The 24,506-nt window shown below is 46.5% G+C and overlaps 1 protein-coding gene across 3 annotated transcripts in view; it reads left to right on the forward strand.

Moving 5' to 3' along the window:
- Positions 1-24,506, forward strand: part of LOC144686698 (sodium-driven chloride bicarbonate exchanger-like) — a 344,112-nt gene that overhangs the window by 186,854 nt on the left and 132,752 nt on the right. For all 3 annotated transcript variants that reach the window (XM_078552275.1, XM_078552273.1, XM_078552274.1), the window contains 2 exons: positions 11,515-11,672; positions 24,409-24,496. In XM_078552275.1, the coding sequence (XP_078408401.1) occupies positions 11,515-11,672; positions 24,409-24,496 (246 nt within the window). The remainder of the gene's footprint in view (positions 1-11,514; positions 11,673-24,408; positions 24,497-24,506) is intronic.

Genomic DNA, 24,506 nt, shown 5'->3' on the forward strand with positions numbered 1-24,506 from the left:
TATATACAATGGTTGTACACCCATACTACCTGTGTGTCTTCAAAACTTCTTTATCTTTCTTTTTCTATTACTTCAACCGGGTGCAGCTCCCACATCCGCAGCTGAGGTGGAGGCAGCCTGCTGACTGCTATGCCTTGTTGACTGTGATGACTTTGACGGGCATCCTCTGGTGGCCTGAGGCCTAGAGGTCCTTGACCTGCTAAGGGTCTCATGTTCAGGTGCAGGTGCACCCTCCTCGGCCTGATCTGCTGGAGGCGATGGGCTCACTGGCAGAAGGGAGGTAGAGCGGCAGGGCACCCTTGATGTGTTCTGGGCTGAAGCCTCCAGGGTGCCATACTGGTGCTTCTCCTCCCTGTGGGTGCCTGCTGGCACCTCCCTGACTGCTTAAAGAGAAGGTGCACCTGGAGGGAAGTTGTGGATCCGTGTCCCCCTCTCACCTAGCCACTGCTGCACTGCACCCATGATTAGAGTGATGGAGTGCAAGTCCGAGCGCATATCCGGTAGGCACTGTGCATTTTTCTGGACCTGTGTCTCCTAGGCAGTGGCCACCCTTTCCTTGGAGGCAGCCAAGTGCTCACATGCTGGATCCACGGCAGCAGACAGAACATGGATGGACTTCTCCAGCCTTCAGTCCAGTCTGCGCATGGCCTCCGACAACTCTGTCCAGTGATCTCCTGCATCTCCACCAGGCCTCTATGAGACGATTCCAGAGGCTAGTCATCATGGGGCTGAGTAGGGCCTCGGTCTCCATCAGTTCTCCAAGTGTCAGAGACCTCGGTTGTTGCTCCGTCCACCACCTGTGGATCCGTGTCAGTGATGTACTTACCAGATTGTAACCCCGAGCCTACTGTAGAACATACACCCACTGAGGTGAATGTATCTGGGCTGGTGGAGGGTGCAGGTGAACGCCATGATGGTGCATCCTCTGAGATAGGGTCGGAGATGGAGCAGTGGCTGGTCTACATTGTGGGCCTCCCCCTTTTTCTTGTTGGTATCTGGAATGGAGAAAATAAAGATTTAGTGGATGCCTAAGCGCCTGCTTAATTAAAGCAATGTGTTACTCTCAGGGCGCAACTGACAACTGTAGCTGGAGGCATCCCCACTGACTTTCTCGGGGAGTCCTATCTTGCCTTCAGCACAGGCACGGTCCTGCTCCTCCTCAGTTAGCTCGACGGCTTGCTCCTCCATAGGGGTGAGGACTTGAATGTTCGGAATGCCACCTCTGACCTTGACCCGCTCTCTCCTGTTGTCCATATTCTTGTCCTGCACATGGACAGAAGGATTGATTGTCATCCCGATGGGTACATGATTAGTTTAGGAGCGTGCCTATGGCAGCTCCTGAGCCCTCCCTGGTAAGTGATTAACAAGCTGGATGTCCTACAATTGATAGAACATTGAGAGCGTGAAGTCACTGGCACACATTCGGTGCACATATCGCATCTGCTGGCGAGTCCTCAACACATACCCCTGTCTGACATCCCTGTGCACTCGCACACTTAGACTGCCTGATAGGAACATAGGAGCAGGAGTTGGCCATTCAGATCTCCTTATGAGTGTTATTTTGCAGTAAGTAGACTATGCCAATTACCCTGACGGAGCGCAGCAGATTGTTCATCCTTTTTCTGCACTTCTGGGCAGTTCTCCTATTGGCCCCACGGGCACTAACCTCTACTGTGACCTTCATCCAGGCTACCATCGTGAAACGGAAGGGCCTCCTGCTGACAACAGCACTTCCTGCCTTGCACAGCCTGAAGGAGAACCTGCAGTGAGGCTTTGCTGAACCGTGGGGCCACATATTGTCTTCTCCTTGACATTTTGGCCTCAGCAGAATCTTGAATGACAGCCAGACTGATGCTCTTGGCCTGCAGTGAGTGAATGGCTACCCAGGTGCCCTTTAAATTTGGTGCCCAGACCTTCAACCCAATGAGGTAATGGCAGGGACGGCGACTTCCTGCCCGCCTCCACCACGAGAATCGGCGAGCTCCTCACGGGTGCATATGTGATGAGCTGAACAGTGCAAGGTTGCCTGTTGTCAGCCGTCCCACCTCCAGTGGAAATCACTCTCACTTTTGCGCCTGCCACCAAACTTAGACGCCCGATTGGAAGATTCCTGCTGAAGCTTATCCTAGTTAAATATTTGAAAGTATTAAAAATTGCAAAAAATGCACAACTAGACATAAGCAGGTCATTAGCAAAGGGGTTGGAGGTTTAAATTTATTACAAAGGAATTAGAAAAGATTTGGAGCTAAGGGTTCGGTTAATTAAGAGGGAATTTTATACTTTACGATGCTTGTGAGAATACAGCAGTTATGTTATTGCAGTTTCTAGGTTAATTTAGTGTGAATCTTTCAGCATTTCAGTATGGTAGTTGCCAGCACGGCCATTCTACTGATCTCTTTGCTTTGACTGCCACCTTACGTTGCTATTTTTGACGCATTGCAGTAGACTGAGAATGGAACAGCATATAAATTAAGTGGCATTTATATATGAGTTAATAATGAGAGTAAGAAGAGGATGTGCTAAATTACATAAAATTCATGATCAATGGATACAAATTCATGGAATATTTCTGCAAATTGTGATTTCTATTATAGTTTGCATATGAAGTAATTTATCATTTGAGATGAATATTCAGTTCAAAAATGCAACTAAGCACAAATACGTTGGCCCAGCAGATGTCAGGAGGCATTTATTCATCAGTTGGAGAATATGTTGTTTACAATAATATGTCATTATGCCATGTAGGGGACACAGATTACAGTGACTAAATAAGTCAAATTCTATTTCCGTTCAGTATGCTAAGACTTTTTACTTTGGGCTTTGGGAATCTGACTCCATGGCTGTACAGCATTTGCAGCAATCTTCAGCCAGAAGTGCTGAGTGGATGATCCATCTCAGCCTCCTCCTGAGGTCCCCAGCATCACAGATGGCCAGTCTTAAGCCAATTCAATTCACTCTACGTGATATCAAGAAATGGCTGAAGGCAGTGCATACTGCAAAGGCTATGGGCTTGACAACATTCCAGCAATTGTACTGAAGACTGTGCTCAGAACTAGCTGTGCCCATAGCCAAGCTGTTCCAGTACAGCGAAAACATTGGCATCTATTTGGCAATATGGAAAACTGCACAGTAACTCAGCAATAACCTGCTCACTGATGCTCAGTTTGGGTTCTGCCAAGACCACTCAGCTCCTAAGGCTCATTCCAGCCTTAGTCCAAACATGGACGAAAGAGCTGAACTAAAGAGGTGAGGTGAGAGTGACTGCCCTTGATATCAAGGCAGCATTTGAATGAGTGTGACATCAAGGAGCCCTAGCAAAACTGGAGTCAATGGGAATGAGGGGGAAAACTCTCCACTAGTTGGAGTCATTCCTAGCAGAAAGGAATATGGCTGTGGTTGTTGGAAGTCAATCACCTCAGTCCTAGGACATCTCTACAGGAGCTCCTCAGGGTAGTATGCTAGGCTCAACCATCTTCAGCTGCTTCATAAATGATCTTCCCTGCACCATAAGGTCAGAAGTGGAGATGTTTGCTGATAATTGCACAATGTTCAGCACCATTCACGACTTCTCAGATAATGAAGCAGTCCGTGCCCATGTGCAGCAAGACCTGAACCACATTCAGACTTGGGCTAATATGTGGCAAGTAACATTCACTCCACACAAGTGCCAGACAATGAACATCTATAACAAGAAAGAATCCAACCATCTCCCCTTGACATTCAATGGCATTACCATCACTGAATACCCTGCCATCAACATTTCCAGGGTTACCATTAACCAGAAACTGAATTGGACTAGTCATATAAATACTGTGGCTACAAGAGTGGGTCAAAGGCTGGAAATTCTGCAGAGAGTAACTCACATCCTGACTCCCCAAAGCCTGTCCACCATCTACAAGGCACAAGTCACGAGTGTATTGGTCCTTAGCAGTATTAGGTAGGGCAAGTGGGCTTTAGTTGCATTTGCGGAGCTCTTGCCTTTTCCTAACAACGGAGGATGGCTTTGGGCTTTGGTAGGACTGGTGCGTGGTTCCTGGAGTTGGCAGCAGTGTAATGGGGCTACTGAAATGTAGGCAGCATGCTGGCAAGGATCATTTTAACTGGCATCACAGTAGAGGGGGACCTGTGTTTTGCAGAACTTGGGGGCTTATTTAGGGCTTGATTCACTAGCGGATTCCCTTTTGTCAGCAGCAAGGGATGGATGAATACATGCGACCACCAACACTGGGTGGGGATGTTGAGACCCTAGGCCTGTCATCATTAATTTGTAATTTTCTAAGATAACTCTGCAAACATTATACTTGGTATTTTGTGATTGGTTTCTGGAAGTGTGGATGGAATTTTCTGTGCCCACTGGCTTCAGGTGTGTTTGGTGGCATGAGAGAGCAATATGGCAAGAAAGCCAAAAATCGGTTTCACGACGTCGGGCTGTGTTTCCCACCATTGGATATCAGGAACCTCATTGTAATACACCTGCATATCATTATAAGCCCAGCCCTCGAAATCCCCTCCGCCATGCTGATCGCCGCCCACGTCGGCGGGAATAAACACCGGTGCAGAAGACGTCTTGAAAAGTGTGACGTGCAGATGTCGGGACTTACCGCCAGGGCCTTGCTCACATCGTGGACATCCGTGAGGCAGAAGAGGTTGGAGCCCAACAGCAACGGGACCCTGGAGGAATGTCCATGGCATGCTGGGTGGATTCTCATGGACATGGCTCAGCTGCGAAGCAGCTCACAGAAGGTAGAAAGTCACTGTTGAGGGTCTGCTCACAACTGATGATGGTCGAGCAGGTGGAGAGGAAAGTCCAGCTGTGTTTGGGAGAGGAAGATGTACTGGGGGGGTGGGGGTTGGGGAGAAAAGTCTAGGATCGACTGGGAGAGGAAGAGATGTTTGGGGTGGAAGGTGGGGGAGGTTGGGAGCAGGGGAACAAAGGTGTTGGGGGGGATGTTTGGAGGGGGAGGGACAACGGGGGGAGGAGGGGGTAATGGGGGAGAAGATGGTAACTGGGGAGGTAGGTATAAGGGGGGAGTAAGGTGTAAGGGAAGGAGTTCAGAGAGTGGATGGAGTGCAGAGAGGGGAAGGAGCCCAGGGAGAGGAAGGAGTGTGGAGAGGGGAAGGAGTCCAAATTAAGGCAGGAGTACGGGGAGGAGGAGGTGGGGGGGGGGGGGGGGGGGGGGGCGGGGGGTGGGGGTGGGAGGTAGGGCAGGGAAGAGTCCGGAGAGAGGAGGGAGTTGAGGGGAGGAAGGAGTCCAGGGAAAGGAAGGAGTGCAGAGAGGGGAGGGAGTAAGGCTGGAGGAAGAAGTAAGGCTGGAGGAAGAAGTAAGATTGGAGGAAGAAGTTGGGAAGGGGGAAGGGCTAAGTGGGGAGGGTGAGTATGGGGGTGGAAGAGTTTCATGGGGAAAGGGGGTCCAAGGGGGGGAAGGGGTTCTGATGGGAGGAGGAGTTCCAAGGGGGGAAGGAGTATGGAGGGGAACAGGAGTCTGTAGGGGGGGTGGAGTCCCGGTTAATATGCAAGGGAGTGTTTTGATGAGTCCATGACTGCCTCCTGGAGGGCAAACTGAGGGTGGGTGTGGTACGAGGGAATGATGAGAATGACCGAGGGCAGAGTGAGGCAGTGAGGTGGGAGGGTAAGGGTTCAAGGGTATCAGTAGAAGGAACGGCGAGGGTGGTTGGTAGAGACTTGGAGGCAGATGGACCCTGGGGGTGGGAAGGAGGTGGTCAGGGAGGTGAATGTGGATGGAGTGGGATTTTTGGGAAGGAAGGGAATGTGCACGTTCACTTGGACATCCCCCAAGGAAAAGGGTTATGGCTGGTAGGTGATGGTGGGGAGGTGGAAGGTGATGCCGGGGGACTGACTGTGATGGGGAAAAGGAAATGAGTGACTAGGGGAGGGGAAAGGGCAGGGGACCAAAAGAAGAACTTCATTACTACCATGCTGGCTAAATCAAAAGTGAAATGAGAGTTGTGGTGGGCGAGACGAGGTGCTGCATGGGAGTGTGATCAGTGGGTGGGCGGGGATGCAGGTCAGCTCAGATGGACAACTAAAAGCGAACCCCAGCAGGCAGTATTGAAAATGCTCAGGACGTTGAGATGAGTGTGATATGCGAAGGATCCACGTGCGTGGGAGAGTGCTCGCACAAAGCTCTGAAAGGCCCTGCCCACACACACACACTTCTCCCTCCAGAATCACTGGTGGGTGAGCTGCATGCATTTGAACAGCTAGTTGGGGGGTGGGGAGTGGGGGATGCAGTGGCAGGGCTTGCGAAGCCTCTCAATTAAGCTGAAAGACATCATTACACATTATTCAGTGAAAGTGTATATTTCCAGATTGTAAAGTGACGAAATGTGTTCACCTGTGCAACTAACCGTGATCAGAATTTCTCAGCTTTTAAACACCTTAGACTTACGTGTGCTGCCCTGAGACCTGCAACAGGGATGGAGACAGCCTGCGCAATGGTTGGCACTGTTGCCTCTGTTGCCTTCAGCATGGATCATCTGGAGAACCAAGGCCTTGGGGGCCCCGGCTTGCCTTGGCTGTCCTCCTGTGGGCCAGCTGTTCTCTCTGCAGTGACAGAGGACGAGGTTGTGGGGGTGACAGGCAAAGGGGACTTGGAAGGAGAGGACAGCCTCTGAGATTCCTGAGTGGATGACCCAAGGGTGTACAATTGCCACTCCTCCTCCCTTCAGGTGTCCTGGGGCCCCCGGCCTGACTCCTTGAGGGGAAGGGGTACCTGGGGACATCAAGGTGCCCCGTTTCCCTCTTGCGTCGCCATTGCAGGAACTCACCCATGGCTCCCTCGATGGAGTGCAGGTTTGCGCACATCTCCACATTCTGCTGGACCAGCGTCTCGATGGCATCTGCCATCCTCCCCATGGAGTCCTCCATACGCACACGCGTGGGCACCACTTCCATCAGAGAGCAGGTGGACCCACTCCTCTGACTCGCATGCCACTCTGTTGATGGCTTCCAACAGCTCTATGTGATGTTTCCCCTGCCTTCTGCTGATTCTCCACAATGAGCAGGAAGGTCAAATCCAGAGGTTCATCATCTGACTCGGACCTAACAGGTGCTTCTTCCCCAGAAGTCCTCTGAGTGCTGGGGAGCTCAGCTGAACCTGCCTCCTCCTGCTGCGGATATGTGTCTGTGCAGTGACCAACAGATTGTGAACCTGAGCCTGTTCTACATCTAGGTCCCACCGAGGTGTGTGTCTCTCCACTGGTGGAGGATGTGGGTTAGTGCTGTGATGGGTCTTTCAGGCTGCTTATTTCCAGCTCCTCAGTGGTGGAGGTGTCCTCTTAGCTGAAGGTGAGGACCTTGATGGAGCTGAGGGACTGGCTGGCTGAGGGTGTTGGTTGCTTGGCAGAGCTCCCTATGAACCAAAGTAGAGATAATTAGTGCATGGCAGCAGAGTTAAAAGCAGGAGAGAGAGAGCACTCACAGTTGTGTTGAGAGGGGGATGATGTAGCGTAGGATCCTCACGAGGGTGTTCACTGCCGGCCTCATCGTCGCTGCAAACACAGTCCAAATCCTCACCAGTCAGCGCGATGGCATGCTCCTCAAAGTGAGTGAAGGGCCTAATGTGGGCCTCTCCCTGCTGTTTTCAGCCAGCTTCTCCTGCGTAAAAACAGATGGAGGGAGCGTGAGCAGGACACATGGCACTGTGTCGAATGTTTGTGTGGCGAGCGGTGACATGGACAGGATGAGGCCGCAAGCTCCAGAGGATATGAGCCTGAGGAAGATGTGAGGGTGTGTGAGATTTAGTGGTGTTGTCCCTTGAGGCCTGAGATCCCTGTGAAGATTTTGTGAGTGTGTGAGGTATGAGTTGAGAGTGATGAAAAGAGTGATGTATCCTGGCGGAATGGATGAGACCATTCATCCTGTTATGGCACTGGGTGGCTGTCCTCTTTTGCAGGACATTGGCGCTGACCATCGCTGGCCACCTCCCATGCTGGATTGGTGATGCTGTTGCCCCTCCTGCAGCCAGACCTGAGGTAGAGGACATCATGGCGAGTCTCCACTGCATCTAAAAGGCACTCAAGGGATGTGTCATTAAACTAGGGGCTGCAGTCTTTTTGCCTTTTGGGGCCATGTCTTCTTTGCAGCAGCCGTGGTCTGGAAGCACTGAGATGTGTGCCCGCGGCTGCACTTGAAATGTGGCGCCAGCGTGATGAGGCAGCGAGGCGGTGAGGTGATGGCATGGCAGGTGAATGAGAGCCCGTCCACCATTCAAATGACGTGTTTCCCAGCAATGCTTAATTAATGCGGCAGGATTGGGACGATATGGCGTGAGAAGCCGCCATTGCGACCGACGGGTAAAATATCGTTTTTCCCGCCCGCTCCCATACTTAGTGCAAACCTGGGATGATTCCGTCCTATATCGCAAACAGTCAGCTTGCCTGGCTTTTGCTCTTTCTGCTCATCTGTCTATCACCTTTTGGTCTGTGTTTCTGTAGCAGGGAAAATTCTAGAGTCCATTATAAAAGATATAATAGCTGCGCACTTCGAAAACAGCGGCAGAATCGGACAGAGTCAGCATGGATTTATGAAAGGGAAATCATGCTTGACAAATCTACTGGAATTTTTCGAGGATGTAACTAGCAGAGTTGATGACGGGGAGCCAGTGGATGTGGTTTATTTGGACTTTCAGAAAGCTTTCAACAAAGTCCCATTTAAGAGATTGGCATGTAAAATTAAAGTGCTTGAGATTGGGGATAGTGTATTGAGATGGATAGAAAATTGATTGGCAGACAGGAAACAAAGAGTAGGAATAAACGGGTCTTTTTCCGAATGGCAGGCAGTAACTAGTGGGGTACCGCAGGGATCAGTGCTGGGACCCCAGTTATTCACAATATATATTAATGATTTAGATGAGAGAACTAAATGTAATGTCTCCAGATTTGCAGATGACACAAAGCTGGGTGGGAGGGTGAGCTGTGAGGAGGATGCAGAGATGCTTCAGTGTGATTTGGACAAGCTGAGTGAGTGGGCAAATGCATGACAGATGCAGTATAATGTGGATAAATGTGAGGTTATCCACTTTGGTGGCAAAAACAGGTAGGCAGGTTATTATCTGAATGGCTATAAATTGAGAGAGGGGAATGTGCAACGAGACCTGGGTGTTCTCGTACACCAGTCGCTGAAGGTAAGCATGCAGGTGCAGCAGGCGGTAAAGACGGCAAATGGTATGTTGGCCTTCATAGCCAGAGGATTTGAGTACAGGAACAGAGCTGTCTTCCTGCAATTATACAGGGCCTTGGTGAGACCACACCTGGAATATTGTGTGCAGTTTTGGTCTCCTTATCTGAGGAAGGATGTACTTGCTATAGAGGGAGTGCAGCGAAGGTTTACCCTACTGATTCCTGGGATGGCGGTACTGACATATGAGGAGAGATTGAGTCGGTTAGGATTATATTCGCTGAAGTTCAGAAGAATAAGGGGGGATCTCATTGAAACCTATAAATTTCTAACAGGACTAGACAGGGTAGGTGCAGGAAGGATGTTCACGATGGTGGGGGAGTCCAGAACCAGGGTTCACAGTCTGAGGATACGGGGTAGACCATTTAGGACTGAGATGAGGAGAAATTTCTTGACCCAGAGAGTGATGAGCCTGTGGAATTCGTTACCACAGAAAGTAGTTGAGGCCAAAACATTGTATGTTTTCAAGAAGGAGTTAGATATAGTTCTTGGGGCGAAAGGGATCAAAGGATATGGGGAGAAAGCGAGAGCAGGCGGACGATTGAGTTCGATGATCAGCCATGATCATAATGAATGGCAGAGCAGGCTTGAAGGGCCGAATGGCCTACCCCTGCTCCTAATTTCTATGTTTCTTCCCTATCTACTCTGTTTATGACTTTTAGGTGTCAGTAGTTAGTATGCCTTCATTTTCTAGCTATTAACAAAACACAAATGAATATCATTTAATGATTTGAAGCTTTGGTATCCCACACATAAATTCAAGCAATTTGTTCTTTTAAAACACTAGGACCTAGAATTTCCTTGATGTGGTTTACACCCTATAACATTGCAAGTTTCCTGGGTGTAGCAGTTTGTATACTCATTGGTGCAGACAATCGTGTAGTAAAATGTACATAAAATGGGTGTAAGCAGTTGACACACTGGAGAACATCTGTGCAGCCTTTTAAATGTGTTCAGTCTGCACTGTTTAGCATTACTTGGGGACAAGCAAGAAAAGTAGGAAGAGGTTTCACTCATCGGTTCACTGCATATCTTACCAAGATTTTGTTTATATTTGGACAAAATTACCACTCTTTCAAGTATTAGTGAGGAACTTTGTGAGGGTGTGGGAGTCTATGGTGGGTTAGTGGGAGGGTGTGGGTAGGACTAGCAGGTGTGCAGTTACTTTATTTGATGAGTCAATCTTTATTCATTGTAACCATTGGATACCAGTTAAATCATTCTTTCTTTGGTAGCTGCCTGCCCAATCCCACATCCTGGCTTCCCTGCTCCCCATCCCCCTGAGGCTGGATTTTACATTGGGATTATTGGCCCTGCCCCCACATGTAAAACCTAGGGGCAAACCCATCTCTGGGTGGGGGGCTCCCACTGCAGCCATTTAGTGGTTGACTGGCTGCTAATTAGCTTGAGGTTGGACTGCTGCCCCCGTGCAACAGGAATGGTGGCCACTGCCGGTAGTGCAGTGAGGACTGCAGGAAGGCATACATTGGAGCTGGGAGCAGAGGTAAGTCTGGGGGTCTCACTGGGGCCTGGATGGCAGACTCCAACAAGGATGTTGGGGAACGGGATCGACAGGCCTGGGGGAAGGCGAGCTGGCTTGGAGTGGGGGGAGTAAGAGACGCCCTCTGATGGGCCAGGGGTTGAGAAGGTAGTTCCCCCACCCCCCTTGGCCACCACCAGTTTGCACAGTGAAAGCTGCTGGGGTGACCACTTGGTGTGGGCCTCTCCCACTGCTGGTTAAATCCCAGTAATAGTGGGATGTAGCATTTTATAAACCACACAGCCCCACAGCCCCCATCACCTGCTGCCTGCCAACCCAGTGCTGGCGGGGGCCATAAAATCCAGCCCTTGGTGAGGGGAGGGAAGTGCTTCTGCACTCTTCTTCATGATCTTCAGCTTCTAGAAATAGGAAGTCATTTGTCAGGCTTCCCTCTCTTCACAATATATGAAACCTGTCCAGCTGTCATGTGAATCATGATGCTGTAACTCATGGAAACTAAAAGCCATCCTCTCTACCAATGACCTGTACATAGCAGCAAAGCACACTTATTGTAATTGATTCAAAAATAAATTACTTTGAAGATTATTGTTCTTTTTCTGTTAGAAAACATTGTTCTGTCCCCCAGATGGAAGCTTTACATAGGCTTGACTTCAGCAGACACAGAAAGTTAAAACTAATGGTGTATAAAACCTTAATTTGTCTAAAATTTATAACTGGAATGGCATGTAAAGGATAAAATAATTAATTTTTCAGATACATTTCACGAATGCACAAATTATGCAATGCTCATTGTTATACTGTGCTCTTCTTTCAGGTGGATATGCATTTTATGAAAAAGATCCCTGCAGGTGCAGAGGCTTCGAATATTTTAGTTGGTGAACTTGAATTTTTGGATCGATCAATAGTAGCATTTGTCCGTTTGTCTCCTGCTGCTGTTCTCTCAGGAGTTGCTGAAGTTCCTATTCCAACACGGTTAGTCTCTTAAATGCACAATGCATGTAACTCCCTGGTAACCTATAATTATTGATATATGTACTAGAACATCAATTAGAAACAAAGGCAATTCAACTGACAGATATAAGGACATATGCAAGTTATGTTCCCTTTCCAGTTCCAGACCTGGAATCTCTAACATTTTGGTATTCCAAAGCTAATCACTAAGTTTTAAAAATTAAGTCTATTATCCTAGGTTAACAAAAAATCTTGAAGCATTCTTTTCATTACCCCAACTGAATTCCCGGGGATTAAAGGGTGTACCTGCTCTCTATCCTTCCCAGAGCCTTTTGCTTTACATTGGGGGCATTTGAACTGAATGGTTTGAATTGAGCTAACTGATACTTTTGATGAATAAATGAAAGCTCTCTTTACAGCCTGGGTGCAAGTCTACAGTAATGAAAAATGTAAATTTCTTGGGTAAGTAAAATGTAGTTTTAAAATCCTGTCAAATGTTTTCACTGCTCCATTTTTGTGTGGTTGGTTGTAATGAAGTAGAAAATAGTACTCTTGTGAGAGAAGAAAACTATTTGAGTTAATTAGGAAACATTCATATTGCCAGAGAAACTTTTGCCTACAATGCCTTTATAGACTTGAGAAAATAAGACCACAAAAATCTGTAAAAGGTGGAAGAGTTGATTTGGTGGAGATCTGAGATAGGATAGAGGTTGTTGAGGTTAAGCTTCCAGCGGGTCGACTTGACAAGAAGATTAGTAAGAGGTTGGAACAGTTGGGCTTACTGCTAGAAAGCTGGCAATGATGAAGGCCTTGAATGGCTTGACCCACCAAAAGATATTGAATGGGCTCAGTGTTGTTGGGGGCTTATTCAGTGGGTGTCAAACCCGGATTTACAGCAGGAGATTAGGAAGACTGAGGATCACTGTTGGGTAAAGATTGGGAGGGTGAAGTAGAGAGATGTGAGAGTAGGGATAAGGCGGCTAAAAGTTCCCACAACAGTTGTGAGGTAGAGGGAGGATGATATGGACAAAAGGCCAGAATTGCAAGTCTAAAGCCTGTAGCAAGGGATATACAGCCTGAACAGTTTTCAGTAATGAAGTGGGGAGAGCCTGTGTTAGGGTTTAAAGAACAAGATGATATTTTTTGTTTGCTATGTTGGAAGGCCAGCAAGGATAGCGTTGGTGAAATCCAAACTAGAGATGACAAGGGCATGTTAGGGGCTTTACCAACAGGGTCACGGAGGAAGTGCAGTGGAGTTGGAAATATATGGTTTTGATGATGTAAATGATGTGGGGTTTGAAGCTTAGATGTGGGAAATAAAGGTTGCCAAGGTTTTGTACTGGCCAGTTTAGCTGGTGTGAAGGCAATAGAGTGTAAGGAAGTAGAGGTTCTGGTGTTGGGTTGGGGCTCCAGGGTACAGCTGAAAACAATTTATTTGTTTAAACATGTCTGCTGCCTATTCTGCTTGTAGCATGAAGGGTTGATAAGTACTCATTGTACTCCAGGCAGGTTGCAAGATCATGTTCCACACCATTTGTTTCCCATAGTTGGCTGTTGCAGATCCTCTTTGGCAAGCAAATGTACATTTCCAAATAGTGGTGTTGTAAAACATAAAGCATTTTTCTGCTAACTGCCTACATTACAACAGTGACTACACTTCAAAGTACTTCATTGGCTGTAATGCGCTTTGGAACAACCTGAGGTCATAAAAGGCATTATAAAAGTACATATATTTCTTTCTTAGGCAATTTGTTCACCATTGTGTCCAAAATGTAGGAAATATTACTTTAAATAGCCCTTTGTATTATATTTTTACCTCATGAATGTGCATCATATTAGACCAGTCTTGTCCAACCGGCGACCCGCGGGCCAGATGCAGCCCCCAAAGCCATCCTAAGTGGCCCCTGAAGTCAGTTTTTAAAATGCTGGTCAAACAGTTAAGTTGGAGTGGAAGATTCTGCGGAAAGCTGCTACTCTAATCATAGGGCATTCCTCTGCCGTATTTGCTGTTGATAGTGAGCCTACCAGCAGCAAATGTGAGAGAGAAACAGTCTGTGATTGGAGGAAAAGTGAACACCAGTAGTGGTGAGTTTGCTGGAAAGAGTTGTCTTTCAGAGGAGGCGGCAGGGAACCAGAGTGCCGGGGCCTGGCAGCAGAGAGCGAGAGTGCTGGGGCCCCAAGGGAGGAGAGGCTGGCTGCGAGACGTGTGTGTGTGTGTGTGTGCGCGCGTCCCCCACACACCAGCACATAGGCACATGCACGCAGTGGGTGCGGGTGCGTGCACCCTTAGACCGGGAGTGAGCCTGGCACACACACTCTGACCCTCTAACACTCTGGTAATTTATATTACTTATTCTCTTTTTTAATTAACACTTTATTGCTATTACATTGCTTTATTTCGGCTCAGCAATTATTTCTTTTCTTATTACTTCTTTTTGAAATTCAGTTTAATATTGTGCCAAACATTATGGCCAGAATTTTTCGCTGAGCGGGTGGGCCTGCTCCAGTCCCACTTGCAGCTCCCATGACGCGTACATCCTGAGATGCTCCCAGGTGCCGAGGTTCCTCAGTGCTCCAGCGCTACTGGATGGATGGCTGCTGGGTGACAAGGGCTATCCCTTGAAAAGGTAGCCTATGATGCCTCTCCGCCACTCAAGAACAGAGGCAGAGCAGCGGTGTAACAAGAGCCATGGCTCCACCCGGGCAATGATAGAGAGAACCGGTGAGGAGTACACTGAGGGTGTGGGGGCAGACCTCTGTAACCTCCAGGGAGGCAGGGACACCACTAATGCCTTTGTCCAAAATTCCTTCAGCTAGGCTGCCAAATAAGCGCTTCCACCTCATACCAGGGCTGCTGCCACTACCCTGGATGTTTGCGATGACCCTTTCCTTTGACCCCAAAGTCCACCTGCCTGCACAATAAAGTTTCAAGACACCCACATCCAGCATTACATACTGGCGTACACAGCACCACATTAAGTAAAAAAGGCGAAGCATACTCAGGCCATTACGCCAAAAGAAAATTTATCTCATGTTGATAGTCAAAACCAGTCTCTGGTCTTCAGCCCCAGACCAGTAAACATAAACAAAACATTGCACAACAGAAGGTCACCCGTGAACAGTCCCTCTTGAGCTCATGGTGCCTCAAACTTACGTTAGCAAGTGTTACGTCTTGGTGCTCCCCCCTCGCTAGTACCAGCATTGGAGACAACCTGCTGACTCTACTGTCCTGTTGGCCTTGATGACCTTGGTGGGCGTCCTCTGACCAGTGGAGCCTGTGCTGGCACCGCCTGGGAGGGAATGGTCAGCATCACGGCTGGCATCTTCCTAGTCGCCACTGCCTCATCAGATGCCGGGGTCACTGGCAGAGGGGTGGAGGACCTACTGCTGTCATCCATAGCACCCAGAGAGGAGCCTGCAGAGACAACAAACAGGTCATGCACTAACCTGAGGTCGCTCTGGACCTCCCTGTTCACCATTGATGGACAGGCACCTAGCTGGGATACTGAGTGCCTCATCTATCTCCCACACGTACAGTAACCACCCGAGATCATTGCCTATGTGAGGGCTTGCAGGTCCGAGCGCAACCCCAAGAACCCCTGATTCTGTCCTTGGAGCTGCCTCTCCATGAGAGTCGCCACTCTCTCAATGGAGGAGGCAGTGCACTCGGCCATGAGGGTCAATGCAGTGCTTATGCTCTGCATGGACTCCTCCACAATAGAGAACCTGGCACGCATACCCTCATGGATCTCTGCCAGATCATTCCGCACATCTCGCTAGACATCCAGCACCTGTCACCTAATGGATGACCCCAGAGGCTCATCATTTGCCTTCAAATCAGCATCATCCTGGTCTGTAGCAGTCCTCCAACTGCCGGCGTCCTGGGCACTCTCTTGCATCACAAGCAAGTATGAAGTACTCTCACTGCTGTGCACCTACATTCTAGCCGAATATCTAACGCCCACCGAGGTGCTGGTATCTGCGCTGGTGCCTGGTTCAGAGAGCAGGTGTGACGCAGATGCATCTGGAGCCTGGCAGTCTTCTGGCGTCAAGGGTGGGTCTTTGGGGTCCAATGGTTTAATGCGTGCTGGCAAATCTAAGGGAGAACAATGACATGTCATTAGTTTAAGTCATCACACTGTCACTGTGCATGCGAGGCATCCTGGTGAGACCGTGGAGATCTGCTTCATGACTCTTCTCCATAGTTAAAGTGCCATTTAAATGTTGTTCAATGGATGCAGGTCTGTTTGCAACTGTTACACAGGTCAAAGATCACATTCACATTGACATTGAGGCATAACCCTTGACTAATTGTTCCTCACTGAGGTCCAGGTGAGGGGGATGTCAATGATATTCATACAGCACTGGATGGTCCTGATTCCTAAATGTCAATCTCTCATGCTGCTCCTGCACCACCTCCTCTAAAGTTTCTGGCAAAGAAAGATCTGATGCTGCTCTCCTCTTTGTAAGACTTCTTTATAACTAGTTCTGTTAAGATTTTTCTCATCTGCAGTCACCTTAATCCCTGTTTCTGCTGCTTTTAGAACAGCTATGCACAGTTAATACCATTTGGCAATCAGTAAATCTTGAGTAGAACATCACAGTCCACATTTGTTGCCTAACAAGCAAGAAATTGATAATAGTCAGCACCTTAAATTATTTACTCCCAAAGGCAAATTGGGCATGTGAAAAGTTGATATCTGCTTTATCAATGCAAAATTACTACGCTTTAATGAACAGTATCAAATTACTTTATTTATGAGAAACAGTGTTTTGTTTTGTTAATGTTATAGCATTAACGTCCTTCCTATTGTTAAAAGCTGTGACAGAAGCAGTATGATTTAAGGAAACTGACAAAAGTGCAGTTGTACTTTGCATTTGTGCAAATCATGTTACTGACCAAATAAAAGATCGTTTTAAAGTGTATTTCATTAGCATTAAGATATAAGAGCTGTTAATCTTTAAACATTGTTGTTATTATAGCTATTTCGGTGGATGAGTCACTAATAGTGTAGTGAAATAATGACAAATGAATGGAGCATAAGGAACAAATTGAATGAATTGCAGGTGCAAATTCAGCTTGGACAGTGTGACCTGATAGCTATTACTGAGCTATAGCTGCAAGGCGGTCTGGACTGGGAATTAAATATACCAAGTTATAAGGTCTACAGAAAAGATAGGGGATTAATGATGAAATCACTTTGATGATAAGGAAGGATATAAAGAGAGGTAAGCATGCAGCGGAGACTTTATGGGTAGAATTAAGAAATAGAAAAGGATTTAAGACTGTAGCGGGAGTTATTTACAGCCCCCCTGGCAGCAGCTCTGACGTAGTATATTGCATAAATGCAGAGATTAGACAAGCACATGGTAAATGCAGAGTGGTTTCACTGGAGGTTTTAACCCTCATATAGATTGGGACAAGCAACTAGCACATGTCAGAAAAGTAGTGAATTTCTTTAGTGTGTCTGGGATAGTTTTCTGCAATAGTATGTCATTGAACCAACAAGGGGAGCCCATAGTGGATTTAGTATTGAGTTATGAGCCAGATTTATTTAATAGCCTATTGGTGCATGAAGATTTATCTAATAGCTATCATAATGTGATTGAGTTCAATGTAGTGTTTGAAAGGGAGAAATGTGAAACAGCTCCTCGGGGTGGAATCTTGTCGAAGTGACAGGGGTCCGCCAGCTGGAGAACCAGTGAGACCCCTGCATCGCCGCTTTTCGAGAAAGCCACCACATCTTGTGCCACTCAGGCATTTAACAGGCCTATGGTGGGTCATTCCTCAAGTCAAGTACCCTGGGGGCAGAAGTCCCACCCAGCGAAAGGTGTTAGCCAAACAGGGGACAGCAGTTCTTCTGTACTTAGTAGCAGCACTGGGGAGGCAATGGCTGCCATCTGATACCTAGGATTGAAGAGGGAACCAGGCACAGGTGAGTGATGGCAAGAGGGGGATGTCATGGGGGAGGGAAGTTGGCAGCAAGGGCAGGGGTTGGCTTTCTGTGAGCCCCCCCCACCCTGATGCCAGATCCCACAATCAGGCACTGTGCCTTTGGACAAGGCACCCACCTCCTCCGGGAACCTGCAAACAAACATGCCAGGGTTTGTTTGTCATGCTCCCCACATGGCGAGTGTATAAAATTGTTATGTTTTGGGATTCTCTTTAACTTAGGGTAAAATGGAGGAATAAAAGAGGGTCATGTGCCCTGTTCTGAATTCTGCTTGACAACAAGCTTGAATGGATTAGTTGTTGAAGGGGTCCCAGGTTGTTGTACTGGGGAGAAGGTGCAAGATATTCACACCTATTAGCAATGATCTGAGCAGCTGTGCTCACAGTGGATTGGCTGTCAGTTTCCAATTCCTAGGGAGGTGTTAGAGATGTCATGTTTTGTAAACAGTTGTATTTTAAACTGTCCACTTAATTCGAAGATCGAATAGAGCTGGGGGTCTGGAAGATAGCTAATTAGTATTTCTACCTGGATAGAAGGCCCATGTGATTCACATTGCCATGGAGAAGGGCTTTGAGCGGGGAAGAGTTCATGGGAAGCTGTTGTAGTATCAGGTTACAGGGTTTTTCTCAGGTATCCCTGAAACTCTCAGAAACAAGGGAATCTGCAAGAATGAGAGAGAGAGAGAGAGAGCCTAAAGAGACTTTTGGGAGATGGGAGACATGTATCTACATAGATCATTAAAATAGACAGGTAGAGAAAATAATCAAAAAGGCTAATGGAATTTTGCTTTTTACATCTAGAGGTCAAGGAGTGCAAATCATGCTTCAGCTATGCAAAGCCTCGGTTACATCAAATCTGGAGTACAGTGATTAGTTCTGGGTACTACATCTTTGGAATAGTATATTGGCTTTGGAGGGAATGTAGATTTGCATTGCCAAAATGGTACCTGGACTCCTGGAGTTAAATTACGAGGAGAGATTGCACAAACCAGGATTGTATTCCATGGAATTTTGAAGATTATGGGGTGATTTGATTGAAGTTTCAAGATATTAAGGGGGATGAATAGGGTAGCTAGCGAGAAACCATTTCCACTAGTTGGCATGACTGGGATTAGAGGCAAACGTTTCAGGAATGAAATTAGGTAACACTTCGGCACACACAGGATGGTAAAAGTTTGAAACTCTCTTCTACAAATGGCATTTGATGCTAGGTCAGCTGTAAATTTTAATTTAGATTGACAGAGTTTTCTTATCCAAAGATCTTATGGGATATGAGGCAAAGGCCCTATATGAAATGAGGTTATAGATCAGTCATGATCTCATTGAATAGTAAAAGGGACTCGAGGCATTAAATGGCCTAGTCCTATTCCCATGACTGCTGTTCATTACACTTGCCTATAGATTTTTTTATGGGCTTTTGCACTGCAGGTTGCAATTATTAGAAATCCAAAGCAGTGTTTCACCCTGTAAAGGGGATCTTGGACTTTTATGAAAAGGCAAGTAACTGTGCATCCTCTTAACCAGTCAGATTGGAGAAACTTGCTCAGGCACATAGGATGACAAATCCACACAGTGCTATACACAGACGTAACTTGCTTTCTCAGAACCAGGCAATGGTTACCTGCGCAGCATTCATTTCTGATATGGATGCACACAGCCGCATCCCTCCATGCACCTGAATATTTAGAAATGGCACTCTCCTGATATCATGCAGCCCAACTGACTGATGTGACACCAGGGTACCAAAATTGAGCAACACCAGTCCTGCCAATGCCTACATTGTTCAGAAATGAAATAAAGAAGCATGAAGCAGCAAGATAGGCCCTACGGTATCTACTATTTGTAAGTCTTTGAAAGATACTTTGAAAGGTACTTGAGAGTTATCACTATCCAATCAATCAATCAGGACTCCAGATATTGAGTTTTAATAAGAGTTTAAGGCGGGTTATACAGCAAAAACATACAACCATTGTAAGTACCAGTTTAGATTGGCCAGCACTTTTTCTTTCATGGAACATGTGCATTTCTGGCAAAGCCAGCATTTTGTCCATCCCTAATTGCTCTTGAACTGAAGGCCATTTGAGAGGGCAGTTAAGAATCAACCACATTGCTGTGGGTCTGGTGTTACATGTAGGCCAGACCAGGTAAAGATGGCAGATTTCCTCCCTTTAATGATAGTTTCATGGTCACTATTACTGAGACTAGTTTTCAATTCCAGATTTATTAATTGAATTTAAATTCCACCCACCACCATGGTGGGATTTGAACCCATATTCCCAGGGTCTCAAGGTGACTAGTCCACTACACCACCATCACCCTCAAACAGAAGCAGCTCTTTCTTTCTTCTTCCACTTCAAGGTCGTTAAATCCTCTCAACTTTTCAAACCCCTCAGCAATGTTTGATCAAAGTCTTCCTCCAGAGCCCTTTTCCACAGCCTACTGCCCTTAACTTTCCCAAAGTCTCTTACTTTATACCCTCTCTCAGAGATGGATACCTGGGTGGATCATTGATCAGGTCTTTTGATCCTAAAAAGATTTATTTAATTTCAAAATACTCTATCAGGCAGTCAAGATCTCTGCCTAAACTTTGGGTTGAAAATTCCACCTTTAATGTCATTACCTACCATTAGCATCTTGAGCCTTCACATGTACTTTCTGACCATATTTAATCACTCTTACCTCATCTTTTCCTTATCACACCTCAAGCTGTTCTTCCCAGGCTAGTTCTATCCTCCCAGTAACATCTGGTACCAGACTAAATTCCAAAGGTTTCATTTATTCCATTATCAGTTATTTATGTCCAAACCTGTTCGGAAGATCTGCTATTCAATGCAACTGCTCTCATTCCTTATCAGGCTTTTGAACCATGCTGCTATCCACTACATTCACGCCTAGTCTATTCCCACATACTAGTGAGCTCATGTACTTCAGAAAGCATCTTAATTAAGAAAGGTTAAATGAAAAGTTTTAACATAATTTTGCACTACTGCTAGCTCTTCATATATTGATCCAACTATGTCCCATGCATAAGCTAATTGGCTTAACCCAAGAATGATGATTTCCTCTAACCTGGTTTCCACTGAAATGAAACAAAACCTTAAGCAATTCCAAGTTATTTGGGATTTTGGAATAATGTTAGAATGCTGAACCACAGGTGTGTAAACCAGCTATAAATATCTATCTGATACATAAAGCATAGCAAAGCTAGTGTTAAGACACAAAAGTGCGTACTTTCAAATTCATTCGTTTAAAAATATGGGCTGACGTGCTATTGTATCGGTACAGAATAAAATTGATTATCATCAACAGTTAAGCAATACACCCCTTTATAAATGTTCTTTAAGGTTTGTAAATCCCAATGCATTCATTGTATGCATTTGAAGACACTTGCAGTTACCTCAAGCTCTTATTTCCACACCAATGTGACCCCATTTAACACACACACACACACATACACACACCCCCCAGCCCGGTCTAGTTGCCAGCCCGAATTAAGGAACCTGTACAACAGAGAGACAGGAGCAGAAACACAGCATAGCTTGAAGGTGCCACTCACCTTCAAGCTCAGCCACATGACCTTCTGTTTTTCCGTCACTCTGGACGCATCAGTCAGTCACTGAGTTACACTTATATGCCTCTGCCTGTCCCAAGTTAGCGCACAATCATCCCGGACCTACTTGGCATTCGCTGATAAAAGTGTTCGTAAAGTTGAAGAGACTTTGGGCTTACAGTCCGTCCCTTTCTGTTTGGCGGCATTCGTCCAGGGCTGTCCCACCAGAGCCTCTGGACTGGGTCTTCTCCTCTCCACAGTCGTTGCCTCGGAGGAGGGAGGGTCGCAACACCAAAGACTATTTCTCTGACCTCCCAGTTGAAAAAAGACTTCTGTGTTTCTGGATTTTGGATTTCGGACTGGAGAGGTTACAGTGTATATTCTAACTCTGTTTCTAATTTGTAACAAGTAGAATTATTTAAAGGGTCAAGGACCCTTGTTGCAGCTAAGTAAAACTTATGGAACGTTTTCAACTGGAAAATGAAAACACGCAGAAGTGTTTTTGGAGTAGCTTTTGTGCATATACCAGACAGTGTTGCCACATCTTCACAGAAATGGCAGTGGTGACCTGTTCACACAAAGGCTGCGAGATATTTGGGGGCTGCAGCAGGTAGTACCTCTGGATCTGCAGCAAGGCAGGGAGGTGAAGCTGAGGCTTTCGAGAGGGGAAGCACCATGCCATGCCCTATGTCAAGTTGGAACTCATTGCTCCTCGACAGTGACAGGAAGCTATCTGGTAGGCTAGCTATTGCATGCATTGGTGTATAAGACCATTAATGCTTTCCTGTATGCTGCCCCATTGAGGTCTTCATCTAGTCCTCTGCAGCAGTACTTCTCTTCCATCTCATTCTTTGGTGAGCAGTCAAACAAACCATTCTTTATTCCTGGCCTGCTTGCAGTCCATTTGTGCCTGATGAATCACCACATGCTGGTCCCAACTCTGTTCTAACCTCCAAGGTGAGTACAGTGCCAGTATCTGACTGGTATTGCAGGTGTCATGTTAGGTGATGGGGCCTCTTCATCACTGGTGTGCTGCTGCTCTCTCCTTGGGCTGCAGTGGCTGTGCGGGCGGCTGATCTTGGGTGGCTAAAAGCAAGAACTCAGAAGGGAAGGTTGATGTGAGGGAATGGGTTTGGAGTGGCAAGCAAGAAGTCCATGGTCACACCATCAGCAGTACTCAGCATGGCCAGAAAGCAAGATGAGGATGAGCAGGGAGTTGAGAAGAGGCATAAGGCAGGGGGATGCCATCATCTTCAATATTCTCAACAACATTGAATGCTGCTGGCCCTGTCACAGCTGACACCATGACATGGAGAACCATTTCCTTTGTAGGGCTTTGGAGATGCGGGTATCCTAGTTCCCCACCAATTCTGCACTGCTCCCTTTTATGTTTTGCCACCATGTCCTGCAAGAGAGAGGGCAGAATGTCAGTGGTTGTGCAGCACTGTCTGGGTAATGTGACTACCACAGCTGAATGGCTAGAGGCAATGAGAAATGGATGTGGGGCTCGCAGAATTAGTAGGTGTGTAAGGGTGAGATGGAGTATCTGATGTTAGGCATGAGTCCTGAGTAGCAGTGCTGCTGGGCGAGGGATGGGGTTGTGGTGTATTAAGCAGCAGGAGAGGCTAGTGCTGTTGTGGGTAGAAGATATGATTTGGAAATGATTTTACTGATGTTCACCACCCATGTGAGATAATTACACCTCCAGTGGTCCTGCAGCCAGATCCTCAGATCCAGATTCTGGGAATTAACCTTCCTGATCACCTGCTATAACCCCCTCTGTGGGTTACCCTTGAGGGTCTCCTGGCAGCCTTTGTGACTGTGATATCTTTCCTTCTGCCCACTTGCACCACTGATACCTCCAATGCCACATACATCATAGAGCAGGAAGATGCCATCATCATCAATATTCTCAAAAGTATTAGATCTCTCTGTGCCCTGGTGTTCAATTTTTAAGAATCTCCATTGCACCAATCTTTTTTCATCTTACCTTTAAGAAGCAGCCTACCTTTAATTTCAAAAAATTGGCAAACAGTGCTGCTGGCACTACCTGCTATGTGCAAAGCTCGCCAGCAACAATGGAGGCCCAGAAATTTGAGCCACAAAAATGCAGATGAGGTGAGTAGACCAATTTTTTGTTTTATCCACCTTGATCTGAACAGGTGCTGGCACACTGCAAATCACTTGCCCTGTGCCCAGAAATTGGGGAAATTGAATTTAACACCCACAGAGTCTGAAACAATAGTGCTGTTAGAATAGTTAATTCAGTACCAAATCATGTACAGGAAACAAAATCAAAAGAGAGGCAAAGAAAGAAGGTATTAAGAAAAATTAAAGAGACAGAAAGAAAAAGATTGGAAGAAACTTTTATTTCAGATTTTTAAATCTTCAACAATAATTATAATCTGAAGGAAGAGACTCCACACTTGTAGAAGTAAATTTTCAATGCAAAGAGGTTCTTTGATAGTAATTAAGACATGGCACACCATTAAAATGCTACCTACGCTTGAATGGTCAAGCCTCTTTCTTACATGTTCAGTGGATATTTGTCAAATAAGTACCTCAACTTCATGTCCTTCTATGTATTTGAATTCTTAGTCCTTCAGCATGATATCGGTATGGCGAAGCTTCTCGAGGAACAGGAGCAACTTTCTGATTTCCACATTTAACAGTGCAGGTGCAGTGCACTGATTTACTCTTTAATAAGGGTATATGCTGATAGCCTCACTGTTTAGCTCAAAATCCAGGTCATAAGAGACACAATGAGTGGAATTCAGTGGTGGCCAACGTGGGTCCCACCCATCAGTTGGTGAACAGATGCAAGCCCCACGTTGCCTTTCCACAGGAAGCCCTCTGCTATTCTGAGTTAATCAGGCACTTACCTGGACAGTATCACGCCTCCCTGTGAGCTAAGGCACCAGTAGGGCAGAAACCACACCCCTGAGAGCTGTTGGCCAATCAGAGGCCTTGCACCTCACTCGATATAGCATCATTCAAATACAGCATTGGAATTTGTATGCATCCATTTTTCTGTAAATCATTCCATTAATACTTGAATGTGTCCACAATTCATAACCAATACTAGGGGAATATAAATGATCAGCAAATTGGATAATACATGCTGCAAAACAACAAATAATGTTCCTGTGGCACTGACTGCTTTAATTGAAAATTAATGCCGACCAGAATTTTCTATGACTATGATAACTCCTAATACTTTACTTACTTACTTTACTGCTTTTCTCCCCTCATAGATTTTTGTTTATTCTCTTGGGGCCTCTTGGTAAAGGTCCACAATATCATGAAATTGGCAGGTCGATTGCAACCCTGATGACTGATGAGGCAAGTGCTG

The sequence above is a fragment of the Cetorhinus maximus genome, chromosome 11, assembly GCF_964194155.1.
Source record: "Cetorhinus maximus chromosome 11, sCetMax3.hap1.1, whole genome shotgun sequence".
Lineage (NCBI taxonomy): Eukaryota > Metazoa > Chordata > Chondrichthyes > Lamniformes > Cetorhinidae > Cetorhinus > Cetorhinus maximus.